At 39.1% G+C, this 17,653-nt stretch overlaps 1 protein-coding gene across 1 annotated transcript in view; it reads left to right on the top strand.

The window, feature by feature from the left end:
• The window catches only part of LOC132816073 (contactin-associated protein-like 2), a 1,374,393-nt gene that overhangs the window by 262,709 nt on the left and 1,094,031 nt on the right, over positions 1-17,653 (top strand). The window contains exon 7 of the mRNA XM_060825502.1: positions 3,000-3,140. Coding sequence (XP_060681485.1) covers positions 3,000-3,140 — 141 coding nt within the window. The remainder of the gene's footprint in view (positions 1-2,999; positions 3,141-17,653) is intronic.

Here is a 17,653-nt window from a genome sequence, read left to right as displayed (position 1 = left end):
ATGCAAATAAGGAACAACCCTGATTATCTGAACATCAATTATCCCAATTTCAGATTATCCAAACGAGATCGCAAGGTGCCGTAAAAATGCTATCCGTTATCCGAACAAGCCATTATCTGAACTCCCAGTTATCCAAACAAAATACTCCCCGCTCATCTTGTTTGGATAATTGAGATTGTTCTGTGCTTCGCTTATAACTTACTTTGAACAAAATAAAAAACTAATACTGAGCAACAGTTGCAAACTTTTCACATAATTCGCATTCTTAGCATAATTCATCAGAAATCTTTAGAAATGATGTGTCATTTTTGGTTTCCAGCAAATTGTAGCTGAACAGAAATCTGTTATTCTTCTGACAGATTGGTACCAACACAGCTAATGGACACTAGGGAGTGGTTTCACTGTACTACGACTCATTTCCATCTTTCCAAGCACAAGATTTAAATCGCTTTCCCTGGGTGGTAGGGGGAGGGGGCAGGAACAGACTGCATTGGCATTGTGGTATTTATTTTCTTTGCTGTTCTCTAGTACTGTCTTTTACATGCACAGGTACATAAATTTTCACACTTGCATGCCTACAGGGAGAAAAAGCTACTGCAATGATTCTTGATTAATGAAACTAAGGGAAATTCACGTCAGCTGCTTCAGGGGTTTAAAGAGATGTGAGCTGAGTGATGGGTTCTTGAAAGAAGAAATCAAAGCTTTTCCACACCATAATTGTGAAACTTTTACCAGTGGTTGGTGCTGTGCTACATACACATGGGTGCATTATTGACAACACTTTGTGCTTCAGCATTCTGCTCACCTTACCACTAAATTGTGCATGCTGACTTCTGACATTTTCATTATATAGCCAGTTGAGTGAAACTTGGGTGAGCAAATAGTGAAAAGCTTAAAAAGGAGGTGGGTATTGCAAGTTCCCATAATTCTTGCACCTTTCCTATCCGTCTTGCATTTTGAATCCAACTGAACTATTAACATTGCACTCGTATGCTGTAGGCTACAACCAACTCTTCGAATTTTGAAAGACCTCATTGTTTTAATAAAGAATAGATAATATTGTTACAAACAATCAATACTGACAATACTATTCCTGGTGTATGATGGCTTGTCATACCTATTTATGTTAACATCCTGCCTATCTTGATAACAAAATAAAGACCTGTTCATTCTTCTCCTTCCCTGTTCAATTTTGCCTCGTATCCCGAAATCGACATAGGTGTTGCCCTGATAAGTTGATAATCAGTCTTTGTTATACCAAATGATACCAGTTGAAAAATCCCTGCATTTTTTGACATTTTCTGCTTTTAAAATGGCAGGCAAAACCCAGATGTGGGAGCAAAGCCTCAATTTTCTGCAAATTATTTTTATGCTGTTTGGGTATTAGCAGGAAAATGAATTCTGATTTCAGCAAAGCATTTTAAATGAAAAATATTGGTTAGATCAACAAACTGTCCCATAGGTCTTGACTTAAATATAATTTGAATTTTTTTTTCAAAAGTAGTCTGGTTATTGTAGGATTTGCTGGAGTTGCTAATGGTAAAGTTAATTCTCTTTTCAAACATTTTGCTCGGAGAACATTTTTTTTTCAACCATCAAGCACAACCAAGAATGACATGACCAGAGTTGATAATGGAAGATAATAAATTTTTAACATTATAAATATCAAAAAGACAAAGAAAATTTACAGCCCAGGAATAGGTCCTTCGGCCCCCCAAACCTTAGCCAAAGCCAAATCCGCTGTCTGAACCTGTTGCTCAATTCCTCAGCATCTGTATCCCTCTGCTCCCCACCTACTCATGCATCTGTCCAGACGTACTTTAAATGAATCTACCGTGCCTACCTTTCCTACCTCTGCTGGCAATGCATTCCAGGCACCTATGACCCTCTGTGTAAAGTACTTGCCGCATGTATCTCCCTTAAACCATTCACCTCCCAACTTGAAAGCATGACCTCTTGTTACTGAATCCTTCACCCTGGGAAAAAGCTTATCTCTATCTACCCTGTCTATCCCCTTCACGATTTTGTAGACCTCAATCAGGTCCCTCCTCAATCTCCTTTTTTCTAATGAAAACAATCCTAACCTACTCAACCTCTTTTCACAGCTAGCACCTTCTATATCAGGCAACATCCTCATAAACCTTCTCTGCACCCTCTCCAAAGCGTCCACGTCCTTTTGGTAATGTGGTGATCAGAACTGTACACAATATTCTAAATGTAGCCAAAGCAATGTCTTGTACAATTTTAACATGACCTGCCAGCTCTTATACTCCAACGACGGCAAGCATACCATATGTCTTCTTCACCACTCCATCCACCTGTGCAACAACCTTCTCCCAAGTCTCTTCTGTTTACTATATAATTCACTATAGAATTAGACTTCCCAAAATGTATCACTTGACATTTGCCTGGATTGAACTCCATCTGCCACTTCTCCAGCTGACACTCCAGTCTATCCATATTCTCCTGTATTCCTTGACATCCCCCATGCTTTCTGCCACTCAACCAATCTTCGTCTCATCTGTAAACTTGCTGATCATACCAACAGTGCTCTCTTCCAGATCATTTATGTATTTCACAATCAACAGCGGCCATAGTACTGATCCCTGTGGAACACTACTGTTCACCTTTCTCCATTTCGAGAAACTCCCTTCAACTACTACTCTCTGTATCCTGTTGCTCAACCAGTTCCTTATTGACCTAGCTAGAACACCCTGCACACCATGTGACTTCACTTTCTCCAATAGTTTACCATGGGGAACCTTATCAAACGCCTTACTAAAGTCCATGTATATGACAGTTACAGCTTTTCCTTCATCGATCAACTTGGTCACTTCCTCAAAGAATTATAAGTTTATTGTGTATGTAGTACAGGATTTGTTTTCCTTTTCTAATTACTTCTGTATTTAATTGACATGCTGTAAGATTTTATTTAAAAAATCTTCAATTCTGCTTTTTCATGTGTACAATGTAAGATGCCATTTCATTTATTCTTCAAGCTCAGTTTTGGAGGAATGCCATTTTCTGGAAAGCCAAGTTTCAATGGAAAGAATTTCAAAGGCTGCATGGAATCTATAAATTATAATGGAATTAATATCACTGACCTTGCCAGGAGGGGAAAACTAGACGCATCTAAAGTGGTAAGATCATTGATTTGGCAATGAGTGAAGTTTATATCGATATATCTATGATGACGTGACTGAGTTAGCACCAAATGGTCAAAAACAAGGTTCTGTAAAATGAAGAACATAAAAACATAAATTGATAATCAATTCACATTAGTGGTAAGGACAAGTACGAGAGATTGTAGATTTTTTTTGGTATTTTCTATCATGCTCTCCCTTCCTTTATGACAAGAGCTGTTTCTGTATTGATTATGCATTTTTTCTTTTGTGTAAAGCAATTTGATAAATGTTTTAGATACTGCAAGATTAAATCATTTCTGTGTGTTACTTTCTGTATAACAGGCCATTGCTCAGTTATGATACATCAATCTTAAATGAAATCTTTACTATCGAGTTATTACATTTTTCTCAAGTCTCATTTAAAATTTCACTCTTTTGCCAATTGACCTCCTCTGATATATCCATCCATACTTTCACTGAACATATGAATACTGATCTCTCCCCACGTTGAATCAAAAACCACTTTGCAAGTGCACTGCTACAAAATACAAAAGAGCAGTCGAAATTGACTGGCCACTGATCTCCCTCCTCTGCTTATAGCAAGCAGCCATCCTTCCTTTTTTACATCTTTACTCCCTTTTCGGTATTGCAAGACTTAATTCCATAACATTTAAGCAAACATATGTCTGCCTCTTGCCTTGTATAGCACACTAAAAGTTCAGTACTCTGTGCTATCACTTCAATTTTGTTTATGAAGCACATTCTTCAGGAATTCAATTTTCAGTTCATATAAACTTTTCAATGTCATTTTCAAAGATGCTTATAATCAATAACAGGGGCTCGTGTGGTACTGTGGTGGTGTCCCTATCCCTGGAGCAGGAGGCCTGTGTTCAAGTCACACCTGCTCCACTTGTTGTAATAACATCAGTGAACAGGTTGACAAGAAAAATAGCTTACAGCTTTTACAGATACTTTCCTCCTGCCTCCTGCCCTCCTCACTGGATCAGGAAGTCAGTTCAGCTGAAATGAGAGGTTGGCATTTTTGCCAACAAGTGCAAGCATTATGGCACCGATATCATCATTGTGCACCCAATGAATGTTCAGCCACACCTGGCACTTCCTTTCCAATCCACTCATGCTCCTCTCACTGTTCTGCTTACTACTTCTCTGACTGTCCTGCTCCCAACCCTATCTCTCACATTCTTTATCTCACCATCTGTCCTGCTCTCTCACTCACTAGCAATGGTACATAGTGAGGGAACAGAGTAGTGAGCAGGAGGGAGTCCATGAATTGTCGGCAGCCAATGAAGTGTTAAGTAGGGTGGCCAAGTGCTAGGAGAGAGGCAGTAAGCAAATTTTTATCCTAGGATTTGAATTGAATTGAATGGAATTGAAACACTTGATTTCTTTTTGTTTGTTAAGATATCTTTGCCTGTATATTAATAATACAGACAGTCCAATTTTTTGTAGAAAGTTATTTATGATGACAAAAGCAGAGATGTCACTGGTGCTATGACAGCATGGGTGGTGATTGAGCCTCCTGCGGCTGTGATGGCAACAAATACAACTTTTCAAGAAATTACAAATTTGCCTTATCTGTACTATTTGGGTCAAAGGTCATCACAGTGTCCTCAAGTCACATAAGATTCTATATCAGTGGAAGTTCTTTCTTGTTAGTATGAAATGGCTATCAGTTTGATATGTTGCAATGGATATCTCTGTTGAAACAAGTCCATAAGAATGTAGTCTTGCACACAAGTCGCACTACTCTTGTTTTTTTGCATAGTTGGTGATAAAGGAGACATGGTTCAAATGTTGATTCATGAATTATACGATATTAATTTCTAAGTTAGCATGGAATGTTGACTTTAGTAGTATCATGGTTAATGTATATAATATTATGTTCTGTAGACAAAAGCAAGTAATTTGCAACCACAAGGTTTAGAAGCAACCTTTTTATAGCCTTACCTCTTATTAGTATCATTGGAGAATGGTCTCATGTTGAATTGAAAGCTAGCTATCATCAGTGGATAATAAATCCAGCTAGCTGCAGGATATGAACAATGCACAACCCACTCATTGTAGATTTCTCTAATATAAAATTATCTCTAACACAAGACAGTTTGCTGCTGCTTCATCCCAGCAATGCTGAAAGTGTAAAAAAAAAACTCTATCTATGAGGTTTTCAAATACTGCAGATGGTTTAGAGCATCACATTACTGCTTTTCGGAAGTAATTGTTAATTCCTCTCCTTGGGCATAAAGACTTCCATTATAACAATAGATTTTTAATCTAATCCAACTGCCAGTTCCTCAACTAACTTTTGGTAGAATATGTTATATCTTCTGTTCTCAATAACAGTTCCGATAGAATAGCTCTATAAAGTGCCAGCAGTATTTTTTTTAAAAATCAGTCTTCGTTAACATAGCCTTCAGTAGGCTATTATAACAGAACAATGTGACACCCATACTGCTGATACAAGTACCATTTTAAAATGAACAGCTGGAACTGTCTTCACTCAGTAATCATTACTAATCAGGTCAACAAGGAAGCACAGAAAAACATCAACGACAGATTGTTTTCCATAAAGTACAAGCTGTGAAAAATCATTTTCTTGTTGATTTGAGTCTGCTCCATTTAAATGCCTGGAGCGTGAGCAGTTTGTTGTTGTGGAAAACACAAGTGTTGGAATTCAATTCTGGATTATTATGTAGATATTGCTTTTGTATGCAATTATACATTGCAAATATGTTGTGCTGCAAGTCAATTTTGTTAACATTGTCATCATGTACTTCTTTGAGGGAGGAGGCATTATAGTGGTAATGGCACTGGACTAGAAATCCAGAGGCCCAGATCAATGCTCTACAAAGTCTGGAGTAGTAGATGGTAAAATTTGAATTAATTTAATAATCTTGGAGTTAAAAATCTAGTGAAATACCGACTGGAAAACCATTGTTGGTTGTCATAAATATTGTAAAACCCCATCCAGTTTCCAAATGTCTTCCAGAGGAGGGAATGAAGACGTGCCTGGTCTGGCGTACATGCGATTCCAGATGCACATCAACATGATTGGTTCTTAAGTACCAAATGAAATGGCCTCAAAAGGGAGTTAGCTGCATCTAACCACTGCAAATTCTAACAAAATGAACAAACGCAGATGTTCCAACTTGGTACGAGAAATTACATCGGCAAATTGAACCCTGTCCATCAGACAAAGTCTTCCTCATCAATATCTGGTGCCTTGAGTGTTGTGTTACACACTAACAGCAGCCAAATATAGTTATCTTATCAGATTATACCTTATAGACAAAGTCCCAGATGCCATTGTCATCCCTGGGTATATTCTTTTCTCTTAGTGGCAGGGCACACCCACCAAAAGTGGTCACGCAGTGGTATGCAATAGGGAGAGAGTTGCCCAGGAGTCCTCAACATTGATTTCAGATCCCATAAATTCTAACATTTCATGGCATCAGATCACACATGCAAAAATAAACTTGCTGATTATCACAAAAACACTCAACACCACACAAACCTTTTTCCACTGCTCCACTATTCGCCTCAGCCCACGCTATGTTGATCAACAATTAAAAGATGCAATTAAGGTGCCAAGGACACAGAACCTGCTCTGGCTGAGGGGGCTTCAAATATCACCAAGAGTAATTGTTACAACCACCAATAATTGAGTTGGCTGAGTCATAAAGGAAATGGCTGTAAGATTGGGTCTGTGGATGTTTGTGAGGAAAGCTACAAAAAGTAATAATAACTTATTTTACCTTGGCTTCATAACAAATCCACCTGTTATACTGTCAGTGCCAGTATTGGTTGGAGTGACCTCCACAAGACGGTGGGAGATAAGGTCCCACTATTACATTGAGGATACCCTCTATCATTGTGTGTGGCACAACTAGTTACGATTTGGAATAGGAGTCCTGATGACCTGAAACATCGATACCCCTTTTCCTCTGATGCTGCATGACCTGCTATGCTTTTTCCAGCTCCACTATTTATCCACTCTAGATTTGGAATACACAGAGCTACTTGAAACAGAATAATTATATTCAACTACAATTTGTAAGTTCTGGCATAGTACGTTCTCCATTCTACTATTACAAGTAGGGGAGATCAATGCTGGGTCAATGAAAAAGGTGATAAAGAAAGACATCCCAAAAACAGCATTAAGCAAGTGATTTATCAAACTGGTTAGCTACAACATTTGCATATCATCGATAAAGCTGTGATCCCACAATAAACAAATCAGATTCTAACCCTGCAGTCGTACCATTTTCTGTTGGGCTGTGGAGAATTAAATAGCTAACAGGAGAAGAAAGCTTTACCAATATCCCATTCCTCAACAATGTCAGGTCTCAGCTCATCTCTGCATAAGACAAGGCGAAAGCCGTCTTCAGCCAGGCACACCAAATGGATGATCCTTATCAACTTCATCCTGAGGTCCTCACTGTCACTTGATGCAAGTCTTCAACCAATTCAATTTGCTTCCTATGACATCAAGAAAAGTCTGAAGGCATTCATTCCTGAAAAGAATATGAACCTGACAACAATCCAATCCTGTTGATGATACAAAGTCCTCCTCACAGCATCTTATGGAATTATACCTTCTGGTATATCATCATCATCCTCCATCATCCCTGGGTATATTCTGTCCCACCAGTGACTGCACAAACACACCAGAGGTATTCACATAATGGTATACAGTAGGGAAGGCCTGACAACATCGTACTGAACACTTGTGCTTCAAAATTAGCCATGCCACTCACCAAGCTGTTTCAGTATGCAAAAACTCTGCTATCAAGTGGCACTTTGCTTCGTGATAATTGGTCAGTGATGCTCAGTTTTAGTTTTGTTCAACTTCTGACCTCATTACATCTTTGGTCCAAACATGGACAAAAGAAGTGAATTGAAGAGGTGAGGTAAGAGTAAGTGCCTTTGACCTCACAGCAGCATTTGACAGAGTATGGCATTAAGGATCCCTCACAAAACTAAGTCAACTGAAGTCAGGGGAAATCTCTGCACTCTTTAGAACCATACTCAGGACAAAGGAAGAGTTAGAGATCAGTTATCCATAACCCCAGAACATCTCTGCAGGAGTTCCTCATGGTAATATTCCAAGCCCTATTATTACCAGTTGCTCATCAATCACCTTCACACCATCATAACTTAAGAAATGGTGATATTTACTGATGATGTCCTAATGTCCAGCACCATTTGTGACTCCACAAATATACAAGTAGCTACTTTAATCATACAGGACATGAGTATTACTAAAGAAAAGACACATTTTGATTAAGTTTTTCATCTTGTACTCAACATAATTTGCAAGAAATACTACATAAAGGGAAAATAGTGTTTATACAGTTTGAGAAGTGAGTGCTGATTAATTTGTAAGTACATGCTAATTGGCAGAAGTTTTACCATGGGGCGTGTATCCATTGGATGATGACTGATAGTTAACTACCACACTTTGTTTATATTTAATCCAGACAAGTTTACTCTAGTCGAAGCATTGCATTGAGAAATGAACCAGAAAATGACTGTCAGCTGTTTTGTTGAAACTGTTCTAAAATATGTACAAGCCCTTTCTGTCTGCAAGGAACAGAACCTTGTGTATTATTATATGTAGCCTTCAGAACATGCATGCATGATATCACACTGCGCACCCAACTGACAATCCTAAATGATCAGTATAATTATTAGCAAGCTCAAGATTATTTAGAACTCTTGTCCATTGAAGGAATTGAATTGAATGTTGTGCACTGTCCTTTAAATTATGCATGCATAGGATAATTGAGTACAGTTGGTTTGTTGCCTGTTGTGAACAGCCAAAGGAATATAAGATCCATCAGTTTTAGGGATGCAAGTGCATTGTACCGAGCATCGCACTGACATCGAAGTATGATAGGCAAAATATCTTTTTGAAAAAGGGAAATCATGTTTGACCAACTTATTGGAGTATTTTAAAGCATTCGCTGTGGATAAGGGGAGCCTCCAGACTTGCGTTTCCATAAGGCATTTGAAAGGTGCCACATATCACATTATTCTGCAAAGTAGGAGCTCCTAATGTAGTGAGTAGCATATTAGCATGTATAGAAGAGAGCATTGCTAGCAGAAAGCAGAGAGTATGCACAAATAGATCTTCTGCTATTGGACAAATATTGACAAGTGCAGTACCAAACAATTTACATCAATGACTTAGATGAGGGGAGTGAAGACTTGGTAGCTAATTTTGGAGATGACTCAGATAGGTAGGTAAGTATATTGTGAGGAGAACACAAGCATATTAAGACAAATATAGAGAGGCTAAGAAGATTGGGCAAAGATCTGACCGATGAAGTATAATGTGGAATATGTGAGGTTGCTCATTTTGGCAGAAAGCAAAAAAGAAAAGCTTTACTTAAATGGAGAATGACTGTGGAATTCTAAGGTGGAGAAAGATCTTGGTGTTATTCAACATGAGTCACAAAAGATTAACATGAAACTACAACAAATAACTAAAACATTTAAGAGCATGCTGTCCTTTATTATGATTGGAATTTAACATACATTTGGAGAAAGGTCCAGTTTTCATGGTCTGCATAGGTACCAACAATATAGATGGAACAATGAAAGAGGTTCTTCTGAGCAAATATGAGCAGCTCAGGGCTAAATAAAATGCAGAACCAAAAAAGTTATAATCTCTGGATTACTACCTGATCCTTGAGCCAGTTGGCACAGGGTCAATAAACTTAAAGAGATAAATACCTGGCTCAAACATGGTATGGGGGAAATAGGGTCACATTCATGCAACATTGGCACCAGGACTGAGAAATGAGAGAGCTGTTCTGATGAGACAGAATCATGCTGGGACCAGAGTGCTGGAGAATTGCATAACCAGGGCTGTGGATAGGGGAAATGGGGGCGGGGTTGCTTTGTTAGTAAGAAATGAAATTATATGGTTGGCAAGAAGTGATACAGGATTAGAAAACTTGGAACCTGTATGGGTACAGTTAAGGAACTGCAAAGGGTAAAAGTCCCTGATGGGAGTTATGTACAGTCTCCCAGCAGTGGTTAGAATGTAGGGCAGAAAATACATCAATAGATATAAAGGCATATAAGAAGGGTACTATGAGAATAATCATGGAGGTCTCAATATACAGGTGGACTGGGACAATCAGGTTGGTGGCAGATCCCAAAGAAATGAAATTTGTGAAATGTCTCGATGTTTTTTGAAGCAGAATTTGAGGGCTTGTCATATGAGGAATGGTTGAGGATCCTGGGTTTGAACCCAATGGAATTTGGAAGAATAAGAAGAGGTATTGAAATATACAGAATACCGAGAGGCCTAGAAAGTGTGGATGTGGAGAAAATGTTTCCACTAATAGGAGGCTTGGCACAGAACTCAGAATGAAGGGATGACTCTACATAACCGAGATGAGGAGGAACTTCTTCAGCCAGGGGGTAGTGAATCTGTCGAACTCATTGCCACAGAAGGCTGTGCAGGCCCAAATGTTTGAGTGTATTGAAGACAGAGATAGACTGGTTCTGGTTTCGATAATAGATCAAAGAATGTGGGGAGAAGGCAGGAGTACAGCAGTGAGAAACAAACTAGGCATGATCAAATGGAACTCGATTGGCCTAATTCTGCTCTAGTATCTGTGGTCTTACGGTCTTCTGTCATCTTTCAGTTTTATAAAGCATTGGCAAACCCATATCTGAAATCTAAGGTACATTTTGGCTTTCCTTTCCAACTGCATTGGAGAACAGCTCAGAAAAGTTCTACTAGATTGATACCCGGACTGATTAGTTAATCTTATGGAGAAAAGTTGAACAGATTGGGCTTGTTTCCACAGATGCTTCGAAGAGCAAGGGAGACTTGATTCAAGTAAATAGGATTCTGAAGGATTGTTGTTGTGCAGAGATACTGTTCCTAACTCTGAGCCAGGTGTCTTCACTCAAGTCCCACCTGCTCCAGAAGTGGCCTAGCATAATAAGTAGCCTAGCAGTGTAAAATGAGTGGATATTCACTGCATTTCTATTGATATGCATAACCTATAAAGTATTCATGTATTTGAAGGAATCCTTCATCATACAAGTGGAAACTATGTATCACCTGGCAACTCATTGCTTTTCCATGTAGTTCCAGCAATGTGTATTTATGCTTGTTTTCAAGCAAGGTTGTCCAGTTCTGATGAGCGGCAGGTCCAATGGATATGAATTTGGACCCATAATTAAAAATGACATATATTTTGTCAATATAATCGCTGTTGTTAAGGATGTCAGTTCCTCTTTCTTTGTCAAGTTTATTGATATGTATTGGCCTCGAAGCTTTGCATTGTTACCAGATATTCTTGCTGTGTGAAAATTGGGTAAGTCACCCAGAACTTTCCCATCTGCATGGTCTAGATTTGCTGGACATGTTTGCAAGGATTTGGCATCTTCACTGAATGCTGATTTGTGGCAGGATTGCTGGGAGCTTAGAACATTGAACTCAGAAAATACCTCTTCCCATTTGATGTGGGACACAGTAGGCCAAAAGTGAAAGTAAGTACAAGGAAAAACATCTTTATCCCAGAGACTACATAGAGCAATATATGATATTTCTAGTGACATTGTTAATTGTGTTGCCAAAATACTTGTGTAGAAGTTAGCTTTCACATTGGGCATGTTTCAAGCAGCAGTTGCTTATTGTGTGGTCATTGATTGAAACTAGGTAGCAACGTAAGTGGATGAAGTATTTAAAAATTGAAGAAATTTGCATACTACAGAACAAGTGCAGCTTAGGGCATAGCATAAAGTAGTAACCCTATTATCAAGTTTTGCAATCTTGTCTTTCAAAAAACAATTGTTCAATTATGGAACTTTGCCTCACCTTGGCACTCCCAATATACATAAATATGAAAACTAGCACCACCTTGAGTTTGCTTATCATGCACATAAGTAATGTAGTATATAATTATCAGTGCTCATGTTGTATTTGCTATGCAAGCCATATGTCACAAAGACTGGTGGACTGTATCAACAGACATGGTACAGACCCAAGTCTGCTTGTCCATGCTGCAAAACTCAAAATACAGTGTCTAACATTAAATGTGTTTTACAAATGGACATTTGCTAAATTATCCCAAGTGTGTTAAAACTTATGCTGAAAATCAATTTTGGATTGTTGGTTTGGCTCATAGTGTGAAACATTATTTTGTATGGGAAGGTGCCTGCATTAATACAGAATACTCTTCTTGTCGACAGAAAGAATGAGTACACACATTGTTGTTTCAACTCAACAAAGCAGGTGACAGCTGACCCTGGTTCATTTCTCAAGTTAATGCCTTGACTAATTGAAGTCAATCTGCCTGGTGTAAAATTTAAATAAAGCATGGCTGTTAACTATCAGTCATTATCAAATTGGTGCATTCTCCGTGGCAATGTTTCTACAAATCATAGTCCTCATGTGTTTTTCTCTTATAGAGTACATTTTGTTTTTTTTCCCTTTATCTTTACATTTAATATTTCTGGTGAATTTTCCTGATGAATACAATATGAAAAACTTCGATATGATGGTTCTTTTTACAGCAGTACTCCTCAAATAGTTAAGCAGTCCATGCCTATATGCAGTAAGACCTTGACAACATTCAGACTTGAGCTGATAGGTGATAGTTAACATCAGCATAATAAAAGTGCCAGGTAATGACAAAGTCAAACAAAAGAGAACTCCCTCTTTGAAATTCAATAGCATTATAATTGTGGAATTGTCCATTAACAACTAGTGGTTATTCTTGATCAGAAACTCAACTGGACAAGTCATATAAGTACTTAGCTGCAAGAGCAGTTCAATGCTAAGAACTCTCTGGTGAGTAATTTACCTCCTGTATTTGCAAAGACAATCCACCATCAAGGCACAACTCAGGATTTTGGTGCAATGCTCTTCACTTGACTGGATAAGTGCAGCTAGGAGAAAGTGAGGACTGCAGATACTGGAGTACCAGTGTTGAAAAATGTCGTGCTGGAAAAATACAGCAGGCCGGGTAGCATCTGAAGAATGGCTTATGCCCGAAACGTCGATTTTCCTGCTCCTCGGATACTGCCTGGCCTGCTGTGTTTTTCCAGCACCACATTTTTCAACTCTGGATAAGTGCAGCTCCAACAACACTCAAGAAGTTCAACATTCAGTTGCACTCCACTTGATGGGTGTCACCTTAACCATTCACTTCCTTTATCACTTATTTGTAGTGGCAGCAGTATCCACTATCTCCAAGATGCCTAACAGCAAATCCTAAGGATCGTTTGTCAGCACCCTCAAAAACTATGACCTCCATCACCTCAAGGACCAGGGCGGCAGGTGCATGTAAACATAACTGCACTGAAGTTGCCTTCCAAGCCACGCATCATCCTGACTTGGCACAATATTGCTTTTCACTGTTACATGGTTAAAATATTAGCAATCCTTCCCTAACAGCACTATAAGTGTTCTATACTCTAAGGACTGGAGTGGTTCAAGGAGGCAGCTCATCCTACATTCCCAGAGGCAGTAAACACTGACCCGGCCAGTGACGTCCCCATCCCATAAATGAATAAATGGAAAAAGACATGCAACTCATATATTGATGATGTGATACTGCCTGATTGCTGTTTTGTTGGTGAGGAAACATTATGTTTCCTGTACAGTTTAGTGTTGAAGAACAGCACAACACCTTTACCACACTTTAAGTCTAGGAATGAGCCAGCTTTAAGTTACATGGATTTAGCATTATCACTCATGTTTAATATCACTTTTTAAATCTTGCAAAATCCTACCACTGTACTCCCTTAGAACAAAGAGCATAGAAGACAATGAAAACGTGGCGTAGAACATGCTTGGCCAGTTGGCCTTCTGTGCTGTAACATTCTGACTCTGTGAATACTATTTATTTTCATTGAGCAATAACATAGTGGAATGTTTGGGGCTAATTCATTGAAATGGCACCTAATGTACCATGCCAACTTCATCGTACTAACACTGTTCAACTTAGAAACTAAAACAAATGCCAGGTGAATTGGCTATGCAAAATTGCCCATAGAGTTCGATGCATTAGTCAGGGGGAAATGGGTCTGGTTGGGTTACTCTTCGGAGGGTCGGTGTGGACTGGTTGGGCCGAAGGGCCTGTTTCCACACTGTAGGGAGTCTAATCTAATCTAATCTAAAAAATGCCTTTGTTGAAACTGGCTTTTACAATTATTTATGAGAAAAAACATAAAAATGAATTGTAATCTATATGAACAAAAATAACAAATGGAAAATGAAGATTAATAACAATTGAGCCACAAAGGGATGCATAGGTAATGAATAGGAGAAAACCTGAAAATATATTCAGGTATATTGAAGAATAGTCACTATGAATTTTAGAAGGGAGAATCATGCTTGACTAAAGTTGTTGAATATTTTTCAGAGGTAAAGAAAGCAGAGAAAGTAATGTGAGGATGTGATTTATATAAGCTTTTACAAGGCCTGAAGATCAATATTTAAGAGCCACAACCTCATGGTTTCAGATGTGACAGATGCAGTAGGGGTAGAGTAGTTAGTTCATGCTGCAGGTTTTGTAAAATGTGGCAAGAAACCGGCTAGACCTCACACTGGAAGTCCCTCCAGAAAGCATGATGCAACTCAGACTGCACTGCAACCTGAACAAGTTCTAGTGCCCTAAAAAATGGCGACCATTGACTAAATTTTCCATCTTGGAAATGAAAAGTAATATAATCGCTCTCATACAGTTTCCATGTGCACTAGTGTACAAAAGCTTTGGAGTCAGTAACAATGCACAGCATTGAGATAGGTGATCAGTTGGTTTGCTCGTTATAGTTAGCCTGAGTTCTGCTTCTTGTTTAATGAGAATAGTCATTTAAAATATCTTTCTATCATCTTCCATAACATTCGAACAGTTTGAAGTATTTTACAGACTATTAAGTTAATTTGAAGCTTAGTCCCTATTGTAATATAGGAAACACAACAACCAATTTTCAGACACCATGTTCCCATAAATTATTGACCAGAATATTGAGTGTACTTCCCCTGCTCTTCCTTGAATTACTGCTATGGGATCTTTGAATAAGACCATAAGACATAGGAGTGGAAGTAAGGCCATTTGGCCCATCGAGTCCACTCCGCCATTCAATCATGGCTGATGGGCATTTCAACTCCACTTACCCGCATTCTCCCCATAGCCCTTAATTCCTTGTGACATCAAAATTTTATCAATCTCTGCCTTGAAGACATTTAGCGTCCCAGCCTCCACTGCACTCTGCGGCAATGAATTCCACAGGCCCACCATTCTCTGGCTGAAGAAATGTTTCTGCATTTCGGTTCTGAATTTACCCCCTCTAATTCTAAGGCTGTGTCCACAAGTCCTAGTCTCCTCGCCTAATGGAAACAATTTCCTAGCGTCCACCTTTTCCAAGCCATGTATTATCTTGTAAGTTTCTATAAAGTCTCCCCTTAATCTTCAAAACTCCAATGAATATAATCCCAGGATCCTCAGCCGTTCCTCGTATGTTAGACCTACCATTCCAGGGATCATCCGTGTGAATCTCCGCTGGACATGCTCCAGTACCAGTATGCCCTTCCTGAGGTGTAGGGACCAAAACTGGACACAGTACCCCAAATGGGGCCTAACCAGAGCTTTATAAAGTCTCAGCAGCACAACGGTGCTTTTATATTCCAACCCTCTTGAGATAAATGACAACATTGCATGCGTTTTCTTAATCACAGACTCAAACTGCATGTTTACCTTTAGAGAATCCTCATCTAGCACTCCAAGATCCCTTTGTACTTTGGCTTTATGAGTTTTCTCACCATTTAGAAAGTAGTCCATGCTTGTATTCTTTTTTTCCAAAGTGCAATACCTTGCATTTGCTCACGTTGAATTCCATCAGCCATTTCCTGGACCACTTTCCCAAACTGTCTAGATCCTTCTGCAGCCTCCCCACTTCCTCAGTAATATCTGCCTGTCCACCTAACTTCGTATCATCAGCAAACTTCACTAGAATGCCCCCAGTTCCTTCATCCAGATCATTAATATATAACATGAACAGCTGGTGCCCCAACACTGAACCCTGTGGGACACCGCTTGTCACCAGCTGCCATTCTGAAAAAGAACCTTCTATCCCAACTCTCTGCCTTCTGTCAGACAGCCAATCCTCAATCCTTACCAGTAGCTCACCTCGAAAACCATGGACCCTCACCTTGCTCAGCAGCCTCCCGTGTGGCACCTTATCAAAGGCCTTTTGGAAGTCTAGATAGACTACATCCACTGAATTTCCCTGGTCTAACCTACTTGTCACCTCTTCAAAGAATTCCAACAGGTTTGTCAGGCACGACCTCCCCTTACTAAATCCATGTTGACTTGTTCTAATCCCACCCTGCTCTTCCAAGAATTTAGAAACCTTATCCTTAATGATGGATTCTAGAATTTTTCCAACAACCGAGATTAGGCTATTTGACCTATAATTTTCCATCTTTTGTCTTGATCCTTTCTTGAACAAGGGGGTTACAACAGCGATCTTTCAATCATCTGGGACTTTCCCTGACTCCAGTGACTTTTGAAAGATCTCAATCAACACCTCCGCTATTTCCTCAGCCACCTCCCTCAGAACTCTAGGATGTAGCCCATTGGGGCAAGGAGATTTATCAATTTTAAGACCTTTTGGCTTTTCTAGCACTTTCTCTTTTGTAATGGCAACCATACTCAACTCAGCCCCCTGACTCCCTTTAATTGCTGGGATACTACTCATCTCTTCCACTGTGAAGACTGACGCAAAGTACTTATTAAGTTCTCCTGCTATTTCCTTATCTCCCATCACTAGGCTTCTAATATTAGTGGCTAGCCTACCTTCATATTTGATCTTCTCTTTCCTTATTTCTCTCTTTGTTATCCTTTGTTTGTTTTTGTAGCCTTCCCAATCTTCTGATTTCCCAGTGCTCTTGGCCACTTCATAGGATCTCTCTTTTTCTTTGTCAGCCATGGCTGTCTAATCTCTCCCCGGATAATCTTTCTTTTCTTGGGGATGAACCTCCGTACAGTGTCCTCAGTTATACCCACAAACTCCTGCCAATTTTGCTCTACTGTCTTCCCCGCTAGGCTCTGCTTCCAGTCTATTTTCATCAGTTCCTCTCTCATGCCCTCATAATTACTTTTATTTAACTGTAACACTATTACATTCAATTTTGCCTTCTCTCTTTCAAACTGCAGACAGAACTCTACCATATTATGATCGCTGCTTCCTTAGTGTTTCCTTATTTTTAAGATTTTTTATAAAGTCTGGTTCATTACATAGCACTAGGTCCAGAATAGCCTGCTCCCTTGTGGGCTCATGACAAGCTGTTCCAAAAAGCCATCCATAAGCATTCCATGAATTCCCTTTCTTTGGATCCATTGGCAACACTATTTACCCAGTCCACCTGCATATTAAAGTCTCCCATGATCACCGTGACCTTGCCTTTCTGAATAACTTAAAAGGAAAAATCATCTTAATTTAACATTTCTTTTGAAATATGTCAATTTTTTCAT

The sequence above is a fragment of the Hemiscyllium ocellatum genome, chromosome 5, assembly GCF_020745735.1.
Source record: "Hemiscyllium ocellatum isolate sHemOce1 chromosome 5, sHemOce1.pat.X.cur, whole genome shotgun sequence".
NCBI classification, from domain to species: domain Eukaryota; kingdom Metazoa; phylum Chordata; class Chondrichthyes; order Orectolobiformes; family Hemiscylliidae; genus Hemiscyllium; species Hemiscyllium ocellatum.
The sequence above is the reverse complement of the archived record's forward strand: the minus strand, read 5'-3'. Positions and strand labels throughout refer to the sequence as shown.